At 36.5% G+C, this 18,335-nt stretch overlaps 1 protein-coding gene across 1 annotated transcript in view; it reads right to left on the minus strand.

Moving 5' to 3' along the window:
- ADGRA3 (adhesion G protein-coupled receptor A3) overlaps window positions 1-18,335 on the minus strand; it is a 54,075-nt gene that overhangs the window by 30,757 nt on the left and 4,983 nt on the right. Inside the window, exons 2-3 of the mRNA XM_066995716.1 lie at window positions 8,554-8,625; window positions 777-848 (exon numbers count right to left, since the gene is read on the minus strand). Coding sequence (XP_066851817.1) covers window positions 777-848; window positions 8,554-8,625 — 144 coding nt within the window. The remainder of the gene's footprint in view (window positions 1-776; window positions 849-8,553; window positions 8,626-18,335) is intronic.

Consider the following 18,335-nt stretch of genomic DNA (forward strand, 5'->3'; position numbering starts at 1 on the left):
ACATACATACACACGATGAAAATTTAAGAGCAAAAGTCACATGCTGACCAAAGGCCTGTGAAAAATAGAATCACTAAGACTTCCATGAGTTAAAAGCTGTCCCAGATATTTTGAAAATTGAGTTAAAAAAAAAAAAGCTGTCACACCAATATCCTGTTTTTCAAGTTTCATCTAAGACAGAATTTTTACAGCCAAGGTATAAATCCCTGAAAAATGCGTTAATGGAAATGTTGGCACAATCTTCAATAAAGCAGCATTAACAACATAGTAAATTCAGCGTAATATTAATAGCAAGGGACTCTGTGTTCCACTATGACCCATAGAAAAAAAAAATCACGGGAAGTTTAACATTTAATAAAACAACTTGATGGCATCAAAGCTCTGAGTGAACATTCACCCATTGTTGTCTCAAGTCACTGAAATACTAAAACAGAGGAAAAATACAAGAGAGACTGCCAGTAAGATCAAGTGAGACTGCCAAGCCACAGGCAGTAGATATTCTTCAGTCTGAAGACTGAAGCAGTTCTTTTAGACTGAAAGCAGACTGTTTTATATTTACATATAGATGTAACTGTGCGTATATACAATTAGACAGCAAAACTATATATATACACACATATATACATACACACTCGATCTTCAGAGATCCCTTCCAACCCCTACAATTCTGTGACTGTGATATATACCCATCTTCTAAAAGATACTTAAAATTTATTCTATCTTTTTTTGTTTGTTTTTTATTTTTATTTCCCCCCATAAACTGACCAGCTACTTACAGTCTTTTCAGAGATGAAAGTCCCAGAAAAGCTCCTGGATCTATAGTACTAATAAGGTTGTTTTTAAGGTCCCTGTGCAGAAAAATTAAAACATTAATCACAAACTACCCATTAAATATGGACATAAATACATGAAGATACACCTAGCTTGCCTTAGCCACTTTGCAAACTACCCCAAAACCCCAAACAACACATTTGTAATTTTTGACGTATCTTTCAAAAATTGCAAACCTGTATTTTAATTAGAAAGAAGAATACGAACAGCATATATATTCCTTTAAATATTCTATCGATTCTTAGCACATGAAAAGGTACAGTCAAAGACATTCTATCATACTGTCCAAATAAATTACAGCTGCTCAAGATGTATTACATTTGCTCATTATACAGTACAATACATTCTAGTTCAGGATCATTTTCTTCAACCTACCCGCATTTTAATACTTCAGTATTGCCCAACATCTACCAAAGCAGCAAAACAAGATCCTAAAAATACATCAGACAACTGAAAGTTTCCACCACCATTACCAGCAAAAAAAGCAAAGCCTTGGCTGAAAATCCCACATAAAGTGGTGAAAAGACTCAGAGCACAGATTTTTAAATCTTTAATTTCTAGAACAGGAGACTGTAGGGATTTAAAGTGACTGTATCATTAAATGGCTTTATTAACTGTACAAGTGATGTCCTTGTACAATAGTTTCAATTCCTGAATTAAGATGTCCTGCAGACATGGCTTAGTTTGAAAGATCACAAGTAGTGTCTGCCAGCATCTACAGAGTTTTGAACAAACTTTATCACTGCTAAAAAATATTTTTACCTTCGTACTCATCTAATATTTGTACTGTATTATTACTGAAACGTCTCAGGCATTTATTGTAACATGGAAAAGTTTTCACTCCTTTGGTAATGCAGGAAAGCTTCACATTTGAAAACAAAATTAGTAATTCCAATTAAAAACAATGTTTTAGTTAGCTGGGGTAGAAAAAACAGCTCCTAAATCTACAACATTAATAATTCTGCCAAAAAAAGAACAGTACAAGAGGATTACACCTACCATCACACAGATACGCATAAATGAAAATACAAGTTCATCCTGAGATTTCACAATAGCATTTCCTGCAGCCAGATTAGTCAGACATGGTACAACAGACAATGCCAGGGCACATGGATCAGGCCTCACTGCCATACCTAATAAACGTTTTAAATAGTTGAAATACTTCAAATTTACCTTGCAGTATCACCAGTTAGTTTTAAATCAAACTATGGCGTGTATATTCTGTTCTCTTATTTCAACTTTATTTTTTTGCCCTGTGTGGAGCAGGGACTGCCAGCAGCATCCGAGGCAGTATTAGGAATCTGAAAATCTAATGTTTTTAAGCCTCTTTCAGAACGCTGACAAATCCAGCCCCGAGACTGTGACAAATCTGAGAATATGAAATATTAGTCATCACTTATTTACCATCAGTCTTTGGACAATGAAGAAAAATGATAGTCTCTTTTCATATTTAAAGCTTTAATTTGAAATCATACAACTCCCACTCGGGGAGAAAAAACCTTGGCAGCATGCCTTGGAAATCCACTAGTTTAGATTATCTTTAATTTCATTACTTTAATTCAAATCGTACTCTCTGATACATCTCTTACTTAAATTCCACACTTCAGTGGAAAAACAAACAAACCAACCCACAACAATGTAGTTTCAGAATTATAAGAGTTTTATTACTTCCAAAATGTGTTTCAGATTAGTTTATAAAAAGTGACCAGTCTGGTTTTTACATAGTATTTTTTTCCTCCTCATAATAGGTCTTAAAACAAGTTCCAGAGGGATAATTAAACCAGAATTAACATTTTTTTAAAAAAGAAATGCCAACAATTGTCATGTTTTCGCAGAACTTGTTCAATGGATACTCCATATTTTTTAAATAAGATAGCAAAGCATTAATCAACAACTATATTAAAGTATTTTAGAGCAAACAAAAAACCAACATCCCAAATACCCAAAGCGTTAGCTTTTTCTCAACCTGCAACAACAACAGTTGGGGAGTCTGCGTTTTGGGATTTTTCCCACTCCCAGAGGCAATCATTTGGAAGACTAGTTATGTGTTCAGCTCTCAAAAAGCATTAGCAGATGAAAACTGTGAAACGTAAGAGACATTTAAAGAGCACAAATTAACACAGCACTGACATGTCTGGCAGCTCTCCTAAAATAGGAAGAGATGTTGATGCCCAGGTGGTGCAGATGCCAGGACTCCAGGATTTGGGACAGCTTTGAGAAGTGGCAGCTGTGGCCAAACTGACAGACTGGTCACATCCTCATCAACGGGGTAGGGTGGGGAAGGCGATCTCATTAGAAAGTTGTTTGGCTTTTAAGGGTTTTGTTTTATTCTTACCACTTTTAATATCTGCCAACAGAACGACTGATTTTTAGCAAATGGAATGTAATCATCTTATTCACTGATTTTAATTATTTTTTCTTTGGGAAAGCTTAACCAACAGGATATAGTGACAGATATTAATTTGTCCAAATAAAAGTTTATTTTAAAACACGGAAATCCACTAGAAGGGTTTCATTTCGGGTGGCATTACAGCTTCAACCTCTATCTCATTGGCACATCTTTTATTTTACAGTAACTACATCTTCCATCTAGCAATTAGAAATACTGCTGAAAAACAACAAAAACCACAAGCGAGGCAGAAGAGCAATCTTGCACTGAGAAGCTATAAAAAAATGTTAATTTTCCTTAAATCTACAGAACACTGCAGATGAGGATGCCCATGTATTTATCAGCAGAGGTGACTAACTGGGATTAGGATCATCGGAAAACTTAGATTTGCAGGGATCTGTAGAGATCATACAGTCCAACCCTGTCTCAAAGCACAACTGAACCCGATGAACTACTGCACTGTGATATCCAGTCAAGTCCTGAAAACCTGAAAGGACAGAGATTTTACTGTCTTATCATGCAACTTTTTCTAGTGTTAATCATTCTCATTAGGAAGGATTTTCTCATGCTCAGAACAGTCTTTCCTTCCCCCACACAAATCTGCGTTTAACCTGGCAAATACCAACTTATCAACAAGCAAAAATGTTGATGCCTCACAATGAACCCTAATGTTACTTGGTTAACATAACAAAAATAGCAATGAAAGAATACTTGGATTTAACTGGGGCTTGCCATGAAAAAAAAAAATCCTTCTATTTCATTAGAATTTAAAATTGTATTTCATTAGCCAATTGTCAATGACCTAAAAGCATGTGCACAAGTACCTAAAAATTACTTATGTATAAATACACCCTATTTACAACTTATCCTTTTCTCAGGACACAAAGGATCGTTTAAGTAATTACTTAAGCATCCTGCAGGCACAAACGATGCATATATGTACCTACTGGAAAGTATACATTTAGCTCTCCACTACTATTGAATAATCGTTTCTTTCTGAATTGAGCTTGAAAATTAATGTAAGAAAGACATTAGCTTACAGAAACCCGTACTATATGAAATGCCTTTTCAAAAAGGAAATGGGGAGAAAGGACAAAGTATGAAGTTATAAAAATAGGTTAATCATTACATAAAGTCAACCTCTCCCTCCCAGTTTTATAGGGTATACACAAAAGCTACAGCCCAGACCAGAAGCCCTATTTTTCCCTTTCTTTCAATTTCTATGCCATTTCCAACAGTTCAGAACATTCCAAACTATTCAATTTTGAAGCACTGGCTTTTCAGAGACTAAAGGAACATTTTCTCTCTTACCACTAATCTTTCAAAAATTCTCTCTGAAGCACTGCGAGGATGGGGCAAACAAATACTATTTTGTTAGCCTAAAACTCCCAGTCTTCTCCTGGAAGAGCTGCAAGTAACAAAAAGAAACGTGGCTTCCAAAACTGAAAACAGACCTAATATCTGAGCAGAAAACAAGTTTCTGAATATCCATAAAACCACTTCTCTGCTCAGTGTCATTCAAACAAGAAACACACACTGATCACTTTTAAAAAGACTTCAAAATATAACAAAAATCAGTTCCGCTCCTAGAAGAACACAAGTCCCTCTTTGCACGTGCTCTGCTGCACTATCACAACAGGAACTAAAATCAGAAAATGCCACTGTCCAAAAAGCTATTAGATGCTCCCAACAAACATTCCATCCTTCAGTTAAATAAAACTCTTATTTTGGTAATCTCCCTCTACATAACTTTAAAAAAAATGTTTCTGTAGCCTGCTCACGCATACTCAAAAATCATTTTGGAAAAAGTAAGAGGATTTATTTCAGTGTCTTACAGTAATATTAAGTTATTCGTGAAATTGTATCTTTTCCACACTGGAAGACAACAGTCTTAATAAAATGACAATTCCCTCATTGGAAAGTGAGAAGAAATTATTTAAAATGCTTAATGTGAAATGACAGTTAACTGAGGGAAGGTCGAAGTAGTACTTACATCAACCACTAACGTGTTCATGCATATGACAATGGGCACAGTCCAACACAAACAAGAAAATTAAAACAAACATATCTGGAAATGTTCTCAGCACTGGATTACGTTAGCAAATACTGGCATATTTGTAATCATATTCTCCTTTCAAAACAGGACAAACTTTACTAACAAATGTAAATATTTCGTCTTGTTTCTACTCTTTCTAGGTCACTGAATAAAGTTTTCCTCATCTGAACTTCTAGAAGTTTTTATATTAAAAGGAAGAGTCCAGTGGGAAAAACTGAAATCCACGATTTCTTAGGACAGAACAAGAGCCCTGAGAACAGCTTCACAGTTTGAATAGAGACCCACTGTTAGAGAATCGGTAGGGTGTTTCTGTTATGTCTGAAAAAGGCAGACATTTGAGCACTCCAGCTTATGCCAGAAATGCTGAAGGCCACAGAGAAACACCACTGAAAGTGTACTCCCTCTTTTGCAAAGAAGCACATAGGCAGTCAAGCTTTGTGGCCTCCTTACTTTCCCTGCCACACATGTACACACATCAGAACTCTGTTACTACTGAGGTAACAACATTTAACGAGAATTTTTGGAGGATACAGTACACAGATATTCATAATTCCAACACAAATCAAAATATTCTCTTTCACAGAAGCACCCATTAATCTTTTTTAGACATTCTCCATTACAATTCCCACATTTTAGAAAGCTTTCAATATCAAGGTAATGGCAAGAATGTTCTTATGTAGTATTATACCATATTATCTTTTCATTTCCTTGAAAGAATACAGAAAACAGACTGTTTCACCTTGTCAGTCAGCAAAAGCTAATGTAAAAACTGAAGTTTTTAAAAGACAACAATTGTGTATCTTGTTTTCATCACAAGGAAGGTGTCATGGCCAAGTCTAGAACCCCTACAACAGCAAAAATAACAATAACATTAAAATATCACATATACAGAAGGAAATCGAGAAGGAAACAAGGGTGAATTATAACCAATAGATGTTTCCAGATGGATGATCAATAGGGGGGTAAATCTTTCTCAAACTTTTCAGGTAGGAAAAAAATAAATTATGCTAAGCTTTCAGTGTATCTTTTATTTTGCACACTCAAGAGGCACATTGAGACCTGTGTGAGAAATGCTCTCTATTATTTTCTCAAATTATCATTTCTAAATCCAGGTTAGCACGTAAGGGGTTACAGAATAAATTCAAACAAATGTATAATCATCATTCTTCAAACTGTTTGCAATAATTTTAGAAGCGGAGCTTACAAGTAAACAAGTACTGTCTAGTTCACAGAAGACAGAATTAAGAACTACGGTTACATAATGATGCCTTGATACCCTTCCAGAATACGGTAGTGGCTAAACTTTCAAGTTGAGAAATTCAAAGGTCAGGTGTTATTTTAAATTGTTCAAACACCAACTGCAGTACAATACTTTCGTTTGGACTGCTAAATATAATGATGAAAAGCTCACAGAAGACTCACGGTTCCTCTGGGCAAGGGTACCTTGTCAGGTTCAGTTTCCCCAGGAAGAGAGCATGCTACATAGTCTCAAGGGAATGACTATTAATTTAAGTTTGAAAAATTGTTTCAGTTACAATCTTACCCTCTGTCCTAAAGTTAGATGCAGGTCTTAATAGTACTTAAAGCAGAGAAGTTTATTTGTTGTTCTAAATACTTCTTTCCCCTCATAAGGTCTTGCACACACACAAGAGAGGTCATTAAGGACTAGCGTCATGCCAGTTATCCCTTCCTTTACGAAGCAGACACCTTACCCTCAATAATCATTTGTTGGTGTATTAATTCCTACACTAGTACACCGTGTGTTATCTCATTCAAATTACATCACCATACCATCTAAATACTGCCTATCCAGATCACTTTAAATGTTCAAAACATGATGGATTACTTATTACTTTATTTTCCTTTTCTTGAAAGGAGATATAAAAATAACCTAAAAATCCTTACAAATGACAGGCATTAAATGGAAGAAAGCTGGGTTATTAAATTAAATGAAATTAAGATTTGGATTCATAGAGCAAATGTAAATGATCACCTCAAACTAATTAGAGTTTCAAGTATTTCCTGTCTGAAAATTGTAATGAGTTTCAACAACTAACAACTGTCAGCAGATGCTTTTATTACCTAGAGCAACGATGCCAAAATAACGTGTAAAGATCCAGAATGCCGTCCCTGCTGATAACCTTGCTTCTTTGGCGCAAAGGCTTATTTCTACAATAGAGCTCATCTGTCAGTGCAGGAGACAGATCTTTCTCCTAGCATGTGGGGGATGGAACAGTGGTAGCATTTGAATTTATTTAGGCCAGGTGACTGGGATTGCAGCTTTCAAGTTTCAGAGGATGAATAAAATTCTTTTAATCCCCTGAAGCCAAAAGTCCTTTGGAACTCTTCCTAGATGTTGCAAGATTATTATGAAACTGGCTACCTTCCCAGTCAAATGGCCTAGAAAAATCCCTATCTCTGAAGTTTCTGCTTGCTCCCAGGTAGATCAACCTGCCAATCCTGACCTTCTACCAGCCGGAAAAAAAGCTGACTGTAACAGAAGCTATAACGCTTCTTATCCCACAGGCAATACATCATCTGAAAGGGAAAGTGAAAACAGGAAGCGAAAGGTGTCAAAGAGGTTATTCCCATCAGACTCACTCCCATTTTTCCCCATACATTTGGCATATACATGGACTGTATAGTAACACGCAAAACTGTTAACATGTATGTCAGTAACAAACCTACAGTGCATACAGCCTCTTTTAGAGGCTGTCATATACCCGTTTCCCCTAGACAAATACTTTGAAGTTCTTTGATAGAGGGCTTGACACTTCATAAGAAAAGAAATTAAACAGCTTTCTTTACAACCTAAGTTTTCATATTATAAGGCCAACAAGAAAACAAGTCCAGTCCATCATAGCGTTCCAGTGAACTACCCACTGGAAATGCCCTAATCTCACCCAAATCGGGTTATGAGCTACAGCTTTCCTGTAAAATGTCAGATTTCATTACCACCCTTTAAAAAGTGGACAGGTTTTTGTTTGCTGGATTTGTGTTATTTTGGGAGGGGGGCGCGTTTGTTGTTTTGCTGTTTTTGCGTTTTCTTCACTTGCACCTAGTTTTCAGGATTACAGCTTTTACTAAGCTCCCTTTAGGCTATGACATAAAATTCATTTTCATAAAGAAAATGCTTAACTATATTAACTCTGTAATCACAAGAAGTTGTATCAAAATACAATGGGAACATATCTTGTTACCAGAACTATTAATGAAATAAACAGTATATATTTATTTTTTTTTTTAATGTGAAAACAGATTTTTAAGAAGTACTTACAATCTTTCAAGAAGGTTTAATCCAGAGAAGGAACCATTCTTCAACTCTGTTATTTTATTGTTACTCAGAATTCTGTAAACAAGAACAGAAAAGAACAATATATTACATATTTGATAACAAATTATTTGCTGCAGCTCACACTTCTAGTGCTAAGACTTCTAAACAATCTTTCTGCTTAGCAGTCTTTACACCAAACTACAATACCTAGCTATATAGCAGCACTGCCCGAATACCACACAGGAAGAAGGAAGATTTTTTTATGTTAAGCGCCCTATGGAACATGCAAGCTCATGTCATAACATGTGAAAGAAAAAACACCGTATGAATCACTATAACACCAAAAACACCATTATGGATCACCATAATGAAACGTTATAACTGGTGTGATAGAAAGTGCAGTATTAAAAAAACTAACAAGTTTACACACTCAGCATGATGTTCTGTCGCACCCATTTTGGTTTTCCAAAACACACAGGACATTGTCCATTTCCTTTTTTTTTGTACCTAACGTCCCAGCATTCCCTCAGTTATTCAGCTTTCTACCTAATGCAATTCTTTTAAGACGCCTTTAAATGACATCAGCAAGCATTCTGCCTATCCATTACTTCTTCCCTTGAAGAACCAGATCACTGTACTGTTTTCCCTTCCATACAAATAACTGGATCAAAGGTTATTGAACAGGAGGTTCAGAGAGACCTTATCACTCTCTACAACTACTTCAAAAGGAGGCTGCAGTGGGGTCAGAGTCTGTCTCTTCTCCTAAGTAACAAACAATAGGAAAAGAGGAAGTGGCCTCAAGTCGCACCAAGGTAGGTTCAGGTTGGACATTAAGACAAACTTCTTCATTGAAAAGGTTGTGAAGCATTGGAACAGGCTGCCCAGGGTAGTGTTTGAGTCACCATCCCTGGAGGTATTCAAAAGATGTGTAGATGTGGTGCTCAGGGACATTATTTAGTGGTAAGCTGTGCTAAGTTAATGGTTGGACTTGACGATCTTGGAGGTCTTTCCCAACCTGATCATATGGTTCTATTAAGCCCCCTCTAGCCAAGTATCCTGTCTCCAGCAGCCATCTGCAGATGCAACTTATCCTTAAGCTAAGAAATTCCTTGGAGGCTTCCTTACTTAGGAGGTCCTGCTTTCTATATCCTAGTCACTAAATTTTCCTGTTTTTCTTTTGAAACCATTTATGAATGCCATTTTGGTATCCACAACACTCCTTAGAAGGTGGTTTCACAGTGCAGAACTGTTACATAAGGAACCCCTCATCTCATTTGTTTGGATCACTGTTTCTACCACCTGCAGCTGGTGCTCCCTACTTTTTATAGGGAAGGGAACAGTACTCCCCACCTACCCTCTCCTTACCACCCACAATTATGTAGAAAACCTCGATTGTCTCTTGCCAGATGGAAGACTCATTAATTACTTCTCACACAAAGGTAATTTTTTGCCTTCCTAACTTTTTCTGAGCTCTCTCCAGCTTTATTAAACCCAAAATATTTTGAGACAAAAGTACCATAACTGAAGTAGTACTCAACACATGGACAAGTCACAAATTCAGACGGTGGCATAAGCATGTTCTATTTTGTTTCCTATGGTTTTCTTAACAATTCCTAACACCTGATCTGCCTTTACCACTTGTACTGAAAACTGAAGTTTTCTGATCATCTCAGTGCCCATCATCTCACATATGAAGACAATTGTTGTCATTGTTGTTCCCAACACAATTTTTACTTCTCTAGTGTGCTGCTTCTGCCATTTGTTGCCCAGTTAGTTTCATAAAGTTCTTCAGAAATTCTTCAATTTACCCTCAGCCTCAAATTGTCACCCCCCCCCCCCCAACCCTCTTTTACAGGTCATTAATAAATACATCATACACACAGGTCTGTAAGACTCCACTCCATCAAGAGAATTGACCATTGACTTACAGCAGATACAAGTTTTCCAAGGTGCATATCTCTCACTTTTTCCAGTGCAAACATCAGACTTGGAAGCATGTAGTTCCACAAAACTGGTGCACTTCTAAAAATCAGCAGTGTATTTGCCACCCTCCAGCCTTCAGAAATCAAATTCATTCTGAGCAAGACTTCAGACATTCATCATTTGACTTTTTCATCCCCAAGTTCTTCTAAAAGCTCTCCAGTGAAAACCAGCTCATCCTGCAAATTTATTCACTGTCAGCTTGTTCCATAACTTCTGCTACAGTCACTTCAATTTCTGACAGATCCTCTATCAAATGTGTCTTGCAGATCCAGCATGTCCGTGCTCTTCTTCACTTACACCAATTATATCTTCAGGCTGGATCACACTACTTCAGCACTAACGACTGCCACTAGGAGATTTTTTTCCAGTCTGCTACATCTTTCAGATATCCTTTACAGTAGCAGTAAAAACAAACACATACACACCTTTCCTCCAATGCATAAAATTTATTATCCGATGACAAGCATTAGTACTTCAAAGCTCATCATGAATAAGACAAAACTAAAATACAGAAATACCGTCTATGAAAACAGCACCTTTTTGACACAGCCATATATTGCATTAAGCAGTTTTCTTCTCCAGGTTTCTCAAAGATTGCCTCAAGCATCTATGGTTTAGACAAACAGTGAAGGCAATTTTCATCTCAAAGCTTTGGCTTTGAGTCAATCTCTCTCGATCACACACATGCAGAGAATTGAGACAGCTGAACAATTTTTGTGAAAATCTTTCAATTTCCAATCTGACAGGCAGAAGGTTTGAAAACTCTTGAAGTTAATATTGAATCATTCAACCAAGGTAACAGTTCTGATGCTAAAAGGAGGAGATCCTGTTCTTTCTCCTTCTCTTCCACCCATACCACATATTTCAGCAGCCCATCGAAAGCCATCCCTGGTGCCCACTGCTCCATAAGCAACGTTCGTTAAACAAACACCCCAGGGAACTTTCAAGAGGTGTCATGTCAATTACATGAACAATTACATGTCAGTTGCAGAACTGCGATCAACATAGTGCTCTACAGAGTCAGCCAGTCCTGTGTGGAAACTGATCAACGGCGGAAAGGTGAAAGGATAAGAAAAATACTTACTTTTAGTAATATGCTGGTATGTGTGCCTATGTCTGTAACATCCACTAGAGTGTCAGCTAAGAAAGTCTGCTCTTGCAAAAATACAGTTCCAGAGTCAGATGCATAAGTTATAGGAAAGAAGGAAAACTGCACCTTGGCTGCATCTATGATAACCTAGTTGACCAAACAAATGAAAACACGCAGAGAGTTTTTTTTTTTAAGACAGACAAACAAATCAAGGAAACAAGGGTAATCTTTTCAGAAATCAGCAGGTATTTCAAGGAGTCCTTGCATCAAGGAAGATCCAACGCAGAACAGAAATACAGAGGCTGAAAAGGCTGAAATTTGGCAAGGCAGAATGCAGACATTTTTAACAGCAAAAAGATTTTATTTTTTTTTAAATCTATCTTCAACACAGAATGCCTGCAAAACTATTAATACTTAACTGAAGCATTAAAATCACATACCCTAAAACCTTTGAAAATACTTTTACTTCTATTCAAAGAGAGAAAGGATTCAACCTAGACAGTAAGTAGAAAGGCAGGTACAGGATTCATTTTGCAAATCTAAACCATCTAGCTAAACCTACAGGAAAGTACATCTTTATTTCAACATCCATCCTGGTTCCAGAAACACGCAGGAAAAAAATGGAATAAAAAGAAATGAACAAAGAAGCTTATAAAAAATTATTACTTAATGCAAACTGAGCATAAGGCATAACAGCTGCAGCAGAAAAAAATGTTTACAAATAAAATGAAAAGAAAAAACATGAGGGTCAAACAGAAAACATCGAAGTCGACACAAGCAAACAAACTACAATCTTTAGTGGCACAGAAATCTTTTCTGTTTTAGTTATAACTGACTTCATTTCATGAAATATTGATTTTACCTATACTTTTTCCAGGAAAAAATAGCTATTCAAAATGGAGCAGAAACCTCTTCAGAAGTAGCTATAACCAACTGAACTAAATTTAAATGAAATAAAAATTACAATTCTGTAAATAAATAATCAGTTTTCTGACATTGCCTATAAAATAAAAGGCCTAAAGTAGAAGCCTCTGAATATCTGTTCACTAGGTAAATTTCTCTCTGGAGTGTGATGTACAAATTATAGTCAGCCTGATTTAGTATTTTTTCTGCAGAGGCTGTTAGTTGCTTAACCATAAAGGTTTAGTACAATAAATGACAGATTTTATAACACTCCATATAACGTAAGACATTTCATCACACTTAATGTTGTAAGTGTAATCTTTAAAAAATGCAGCTTAAACTTGCTATTAATATATTTAGTCTATATGTTATTAGAAGTGTTTAGGGATGTAGCATAAGATGACAAAACACAATAAAGCATTCACCTCAAAGTAGACATTTTATATCCACTTTTACAATTCCTGTGCATTAATGTGCAGTGAAATGAACTATTATGTACCACTTAGACACAATTATTTTGTGATCAATAATAATTTTAATTTATTAGTTTAAGACCATAATTCTTCCTAAGAGGCAAAAATACCTGAACTTGTGCATCGTTAAGAAGGTGAGTGGGAAAATGAGCATGAGTGCACACTCCACTCAACCCCTTCTTGTTCAACTCTTCTTAAAGAAGTGACCTCACACATAACTGATGCCGATTTCCATACATCTCATAAGCTCCAGTTTAGAGTCACTGTTTTTCTGTTGGTTGGTTTGTTTTTTCTGGTTTAGATTTGGGGCGTGTTTTTTGTTTTGTTTTTCAAACGATCAACAGTACCTGCTTGGAAGAAACGCATTTTGCTTTTCCACTGTCCAACCCTTATGTAAGAACACAAACTGAGATGTGGATCTACTTTATGCAATTACTTAACAGCAGCTATTAAATGTGATGTAATCAGCCACTTCTTTATGACAGAGAAGAAAAAAAAAAATCAAGGCTTGTTCTATTTTTACCTTTAGAATGAGGTAATAAAACACTAAGTGAAAAAAGTTTTGTTCTATAAAACAATTTTGGCTTGTCAGCAATAAAACAACCATTATTACAACAGAAGTCAACTAATCAGGAATTTAGAATACATCTCCAAACTTCACAAATGAATCCCTTTCATAGGATATTACTAAATTACACATTAACATCCATTAACATTATTACAAAATAGTCAAAATGGCCTCCAAGAAGTATGAAGACTGGGAGACAGTAACTTGTAGCTGAACGTTGAAGTAGCTTCCAGAACAAAATTTAAGAGAGTCCAACAGCAAGCCAGGAAGCAGAAAATAGAGCAAATCATTTCACAGTGGTGGTTGTATACTCTTAAGGACTAGGAAAGTGACCACCAGCAAAAAATGGACTAAAATAACCATCGGTACAACCAAGAAAAATGCTTTCTGTTGAAAGCAGTGAATGTGCAAAAATAAATATATTTATCAAAGTTTATCTTGTAGAAACTGTGATTTAACAAGGACATAAAAACTGAATTTTGCACAGTTAGTACTTTGCCTTCTAGCAAACTACTGGTGTCAAAGGTAAAGAAACATTAAGTAATACACTGAGCAGAACTTGAACAGTACTTGCTTAAAAGTAATCCCTGAAATGAAAACATTCTACAAGCTGTTATACAGAAAAAGAACGATGAATCTTTCTAAAGCCTCTACTAAAGCAGAGAGCATTTTCCAATTTTTTATATTTTTTATATATAAATATATATGAGGAAGTTTAGCAATGAAACATTTCCAAAATACAAGTTTGTAACAGGTAAAAAGATCTGTGCTATCTTACTATTATGCACATTAGGCAATATTAACATTGTAAACTAAAACACTAAACTAATGAGGTTACTGAATTACACCTGTATCTATTTATCTTTCTTTTTTTAAACCAGGAACATACTAACTTTATACGATATAATGACAGACCATTTTTTTTTCTGCACAATCCCTGTATCATTAATTTACAAAAGGAATGATGCTCATTTTGTGCACTGCTATTCAAGACTTTTTCCTGATAGTGTGCTGCCACATTCTTTATTACCTTTAAGGACAGAATTCTTAATTTCCAGTGAAATACAGTGCAATCACTGGACTACCTCAATTAATTTTCTAATCAAAAAAATACTAAATGAAAGAAATCTTGGAAAAATAACACAACTGAGGGATAAAGCAGAATGCAAGAATGAGTACCAATGTTGCTGAAAAATCACACTACCATGAAGAGAAATGCTTGCGAAATTATAAGCTTAACAACCAAACCTCTCTTTCCAGTACTTCAATTTTTCAACCTAGGATAAGATGGAAAAGTCAAGAGAACACAGCAACGTCTATTTTTTTTCCAACACTAACTCCATGTTGCCAGTCCTAAAGCTAACCAAAAGCACTGGCAACCTAACCCTTGTGACCACAATGTTCCCAGAGCTTCCTCCAAATTCTCTCCTCCCCTCCCCGTATCTGTAGCAACTGCATCAGTTTAAGAGACGACTGACTTTTTCTGTGGCAACCCTCCTGTCTTATTCCTCTCCCTTTTCCTGGCTTTCCCACTTCTTAGCCAGCAGCTATACACTTTTTAGGATTCTCCCTTGCAGTTTAGTTCAAGCGTACCCTACCCCTTCAAGCTCCACACATACATGCACCAGAAGAGCTCACTTCATGGGAAATACCGCAGACACCCAAGTCTAGCCAGACCCTCCCAGCTTAAGCTGTTACAGCCTAAATGTTCTGTACGCCCTATCGCAGAAGCAGTAATTATAGCCCATGCTGTCAAGCCCACAGTGTCACGTATTTATATTTCCAACGCGCACATATTACCTGATAAGAAAGTGCTTTGTCTAGACATGATTTGTCTAGACATGTTAGCAAGTACTTCCTGTCAACTCCTAACACACGAAGACACATTTTCACAAAAATTTATACCTTAATACTATAGAAGTCAACAGCTTTTGGACAATTTAGCTCCCCAAACTGACTCCACGTGGAGCCAGACACAGCACAGCAGTGAGGAAAGGCCCCAGAGCGGCCCGGCCGGCACCTGAGAAGCAGCTCAACGGGGCGTCACTGCCTGCCAGCAGTGGGGAGACCCCGCTCCCCTCTCCCTCACACTACACCAGCCCCCTGCCAAAAGCGGGGGGGGGGGCAGGAAGGGGACCCCCAGTCTGCAGCACGGAGCTGGAACGCCTGCGCAAGGAAACAGGCAGGGGTCTCTTTAACGAGACCATCGGCACAGTTTTAAGCATTTGCGTAAATGCCTGTCAACAGCAGAGGCTGTCACCCTGAAACAAATTTGAGGTATTAAATGGGCTAAAATCCTCCAGACATCTTACTGGATGATTTTAGAAATCAGGGCACAATTTGTAAATTCTGCCTGATGCTAAGTTTCATGGTAAGACCTGTTCTTTAACAAGGGTTAACTCATAATGAGCCCTCTTTTCTGACAGAGAAAGTCTACGTTCATCTCCTCAGATGGAAACACATCATGTGGACAATACCAGAACAGTTTTCCGAGACATTGTTATATGATCCCCATCCTACAGGCAACCTGTTACTAATCCTACCCAGATTTCCTCCATAGCTGCTGACTTTCCAAAAATTCTTGCTTCTGTCTCACTAAACCACCCATACACCCCCTTCAGCACCTTACTTACCCTACCTTCCATTCCATCCAAAGTCTGATTTCCCAACTCCATAACCAACAAATCCATCCCAAGAAACTCTCCCTGACACCCCAGGTCCTCCCCAGCTGCCAGCAACAGCTTTCTGCCTCCGTTCCTACAGCCCTTCCTTCCCCCTCACTCCGGGGCAGCATGGATATCCACAGGGCAGGTATCTGGACATCACTGTCGGAGGAGCCACAACAGGGCAATCCATGGAAACAGCAATTAATGGCCACTGCAGGAATATAAGCGCAGCAAGACATGGTAGTTTTCCCAGCTAAACAGCTACACCATGAAATCCAAAGGTGAAAATAAAATTCTCTCACTTGTTTACTGTTAAATCTTTCAGATATTTAACAGATGGTTTCTCTCTGATTTTACAACATTTTTAAAATTCATCAATTATTTCATCGCAGAAAGCAAAATATAAGTAATATAAGTAATATAAGTATTTTCATTATCTTCTCTGAAGTTCTTAAATTTAAAACAATTTACTATTAATAATGAAAAGAAATGCTCAACTGGTTTTAATCTGCATGGATTAACTACTAGTACAATGAATGCACTTAAACCACATAGATTTGAAAATTATAGAGACTATAACAGTCAAGATAAAGACTAAATAAAACAGTAATGGCAAAACCATGAATTTGCAACTTATCTGGCCCATGCAAGTACATACATTCAAATTCTGAAAAATCTAATCTTACATCTCCATACTTATTTAAAATTACAACAATAACATTTGAAACATGAACAAACTGCAAGCAAGAAGGAACAAGACATGCAGTTGTTCATTCTTCATTCAACAATGCAGCACAAAATCTATTTACATTCCTTTAACTTTCAAATGCAAAGTTCTACGGTTTTGCAGATTTGCAGAACAAACAAAACCAGGCATACTACTGATCAATAAAGTCCACAATAAAAGAATTAAAAAGTATTAATCCTGAAAATGAAAACACCACTTTTTGAGGCTAAACACTGCACAACACAATGAACATCTGACATTTACTGAAAGGTTATGGAACATATAAAAGGTGTTGCTTTCATGGATATCCTCATGGGCAATAAAAGGTTCTGGGCAATTCTATATAAATATTTTTCTCCAAAAAAAATTAGAAATTGAATTTGGCCTCATTACAAAATTTTAAATTTGCTCTGCAGAATTTTGCATAACTTACCTCTGTCCTCCTGCCTTTTTTTTTAAACTCTGAGACTCAGACTTGTAACCATCGACTACAGTTGTATTTATGATAAAAAGACATATTTCTAATTACTTCATGTATTTAATTAAAAGAACAATGACCTCTTTTTGAAAGCCACCTAAAACAATTCAAGCACATTTGTATACAAGAATCTCAAAAAAAAATCAGTATTTATATAATCATTATCACATGAAGATTATTACCAATTACAACCCACCATCTACGTTGAAGACATTACTACTACACGAGAAGAAACAACAACACACTATGCAAAACTGAGTGGTTGTCCCAGTGTGCACATAATTACACGATGATGCCTTCAGAAGTTCAGTAGTTATTTAGGCAGAACAAAATACTACAAATTAGATGAAGAAGCTGTTCAAATTGTGACCTTAGTTTTCTTGCAATGCTCAAATATATACGTAGGCATACACGGTCATAAAAGAATACTATGTATTTTCAATGTCCTATAATAATAACCTCACAATAATATATCAGTTTTGAAACAGGGTATATGGCAAAATATTAGTTTGATTTTGATTGTGGATTGCTATCTTCTCAATAAAGAGAAAGATGTATTCTAGTAGACTTCTTCAGTATTTACCTATTGTTTTGTGTATAAGCCTAACAGATAATGAAGTATCACTACCGATTTTTCCAGGTTGGATGCCACTGGTAGATGGACATGCACAAGTACTTACGAATGACTAAACTATGGATATGACAATTCTCAAGTACTGTACTGTCTCTGCTCTGCCACATGTTCTTGAGGAAAACATTTTTACACAGTCCATGCATCCACTGGCTGAAGAAAGTGTTAAGATACGTCTCCCTGGGAGTTATTAGCCTTTTGTGTCTTCAAAAAATGTTATCAGCTATTAGTACAGAGCACTTACAACAGTCCCAGACAGACTACTT

The sequence above is a fragment of the Anser cygnoides genome, chromosome 4 (genome assembly GCF_040182565.1).
Source record: "Anser cygnoides isolate HZ-2024a breed goose chromosome 4, Taihu_goose_T2T_genome, whole genome shotgun sequence".
In the NCBI taxonomy this organism is placed as follows: Eukaryota; Metazoa; Chordata; class Aves; order Anseriformes; family Anatidae; genus Anser; species Anser cygnoides.